Source organism: Galeopterus variegatus, unplaced genomic scaffold (genome assembly GCF_000696425.1).
Source record: "Galeopterus variegatus unplaced genomic scaffold, G_variegatus-3.0.2 Scaffold7611, whole genome shotgun sequence".
NCBI lineage: Eukaryota > Metazoa > Chordata > Mammalia > Dermoptera > Cynocephalidae > Galeopterus > Galeopterus variegatus.
This window is the reverse complement of record NW_007733722.1, coordinates 92,627-94,991: the sequence shown is the minus strand read 5'-3', so window position 1 is coordinate 94,991 and position 2,365 is coordinate 92,627. Positions and strand designations below refer to the sequence as shown.

The 2,365-nt window shown below is 57.2% G+C and overlaps 1 protein-coding gene across 1 annotated transcript in view; it reads right to left on the bottom strand.

Annotated features, from left to right (window-relative positions):
* Window positions 1-2,365, bottom strand: part of EPS8L2 (EPS8-like 2) — a gene marked incomplete at its 3' end in the record, with an annotated part of 18,119 nt that overhangs the window by 10,115 nt on the left and 5,639 nt on the right. Inside the window, 1 exon segment of the mRNA XM_008592132.1 lies at window positions 2,028-2,187. Coding sequence (XP_008590354.1) covers window positions 2,028-2,187 — 160 coding nt within the window.

The window sequence follows — 2,365 nt, the reverse complement described above, 5'->3', positions numbered from 1 at the left end:
AAAACCTAATAAATGGAGAAACAAACTGTATTAGGGGATAGAAAGACAGTATTTTTTTTTTTCCCTTTTTGTCTTTTTCCGTGACCGGTAACAGGATCGCAACCCTTGGTGTCGCGCCCGTACCGCGCTCAACCAGTGAGCGGACCGGTCTCTATATGGGATCCGAACCCTCGGTGGGAGCGCCGCTGCGCTCCCAAGCACTGCACTCTACCGAGTGCACCATCGGGCCAGCCCGAAAGATAGTATTAAGATGTCAGGCCTCCCTAAACTGATTCATAGATTGGACTCAATGCTAATCAAAATTCTGGCAGCCTTTTTCTGGGGGTAGAAATGGATAATTTGATTCTAAAATACATACAAAAGTCCAAAGAACTGAGGATAGTCAGGAAAATATTGAAGAAAAAGAGTGAAGTTGAAGGACTCAAACCACCTGATTTCAGGACTGACGATAAAACTACCAGGAGTGGAACAGTACAGCAGGTCAGCGAGGCAGAGTCCAGAACAGCCCTGTCCGTGCCCAACCAGCCCATCTCTCACAACGGCATCAGGATAATTCCACGTGGGAAGGAAAGTCTTTTCATTGTAACTGGACATTGACATGGGGAAAACATGAACCTGAACCCTGCCTCACACCACGTGCAAAAATGAATTTACAATGGATACCTAAATGCGGAAACTTGCACTATAGAGCATCCAAAAGAAAACACAGGAAGAACTCAGAGCCGCAGTCAGGGGGCTTTGTCTCAGGAGACCAGGAAACCATAAAACCATAAAATTAAAAAGTGGATACGATCGGACATCATCAAAATGAAACATTTCTGCTCTTTGAAAGGCAGCTAGACAGTGAACTGACAAGCCAGTGATTCAGAGGTGTTTCTAGTCCGACACCTGGCCGCACACACAGGAGCTTGTGCTGACGTGCGTGCACAGAGACCCTACGGAAGTTTCCAGTTTCCTTGTCTGGGAGGGGCAGGGAAGCCCCACCCACCCCCTCAGCCCTGTGGGCCGCTGGGCAGGCCGCGGGAAAGGTCCTCTGTAGCCAGAGCCTTTCACAACCGCCTGGCTGAGCCAGGCCAGCATGGGCCAAAGTCCAGGAGGCAGGCTGGGAGGCCCCGGGTGGTTCCTCACCGGGTAGGCAAAGCCCCACCCCCGAGAAGGAAAGCGACCACGATGACCGTCCACCCTCCATGCCCTGCCCCTCAACATAGCTGGCAGCAGTCACTGAGATGGTGCGGAGGCCCCGCCTGGTCACCTCAACTCAGCAGACTCGGGAGCCTTAGGGCCTCCCGTGATTCTCTGGACCCATTCTGTAGACAAGGAAACTGAGGTTCAGAGAACAGCGACGCCTGGCCTCTGCGGGTGTGGAGCCCCGCGTGGGGCGGGAAGACAAGGGCCACCAGCGAGCAGGTGGGCCACGATGGGGGCTGCGGAGCAGGAGGACCCTGGCTCCAGGTCCCCCTTACCTCCCCACAGGCTTGGACCACAGACAGGAACCTGGCCAGCTCCCAGGCAAGGAAGGCCATTTAAAACACGTACTTCCTGAGTTCCAAGTGTGAATTAAAACTGGCCTGGGAGAAAACCCTCCCGGTAGGGGCTGGTCTGAGGAGAGAGGTGACCGAGCGCAGCCCTCTGACACTCAGGCCTGCGAGCCTCCCAGCCGGGCCGCGCTCAATAAAGGGCATCTTTGTTCGCCCTCTTCCTCCTAATCCAGTTCTTTGTTTTGGGGCCAGGATGACAATTTCCTTCCACGGGCTCTTCCCACCTAGGGCTGACAGCACCAGGGTGTATCCCCAGCCACCAGCACCTGCTCCCCAGGGCGGGGCTCCCTGTCCCCACGACTGGAGGGAAGCTGAGCCCAGGACAGGAGTGGGGCAATCCCCACTCTGGCCTCCCCCTGCTGCTGTGGGTGTCAGAGCCTGGGCTGGCCACATCTCCCTGGGCCTCAGTTTCCCCACCTTCCTGTGGATCTTGGAGCACAGAGGTGGGGTGCCGTGCAGAGGGGCTGCTCCCTGGAGGCTGGGGCTCACCTGCACATGGTACTGGGACGTCTCGTGCATGATGACGTTGGAGTTGGAGTACTTCTTCCTCTGCTCTGCATGGGACACACCGTCACTCACCCCAGGAGGGCGGGACCCGGGGGGTGCCCCGGGGAGGATGCAGGGGTGTGAAATGCCATTGAGGCCCCTCCTGGGCACAACGAGGACCCGCAGGAAGCCCTCTCCCTCTCCCAGGACAGACCCCCAGTGATGCCCCCAGTGGGGAAGGGGCAGCCTGTGACTGGGAGTCTCCATCCTGACGGGGGATACAGGAGGCTTGGCCTCCTCCCACGGACGCTGCCCCACCCCCGTGCCCATCTTCCTAGGGG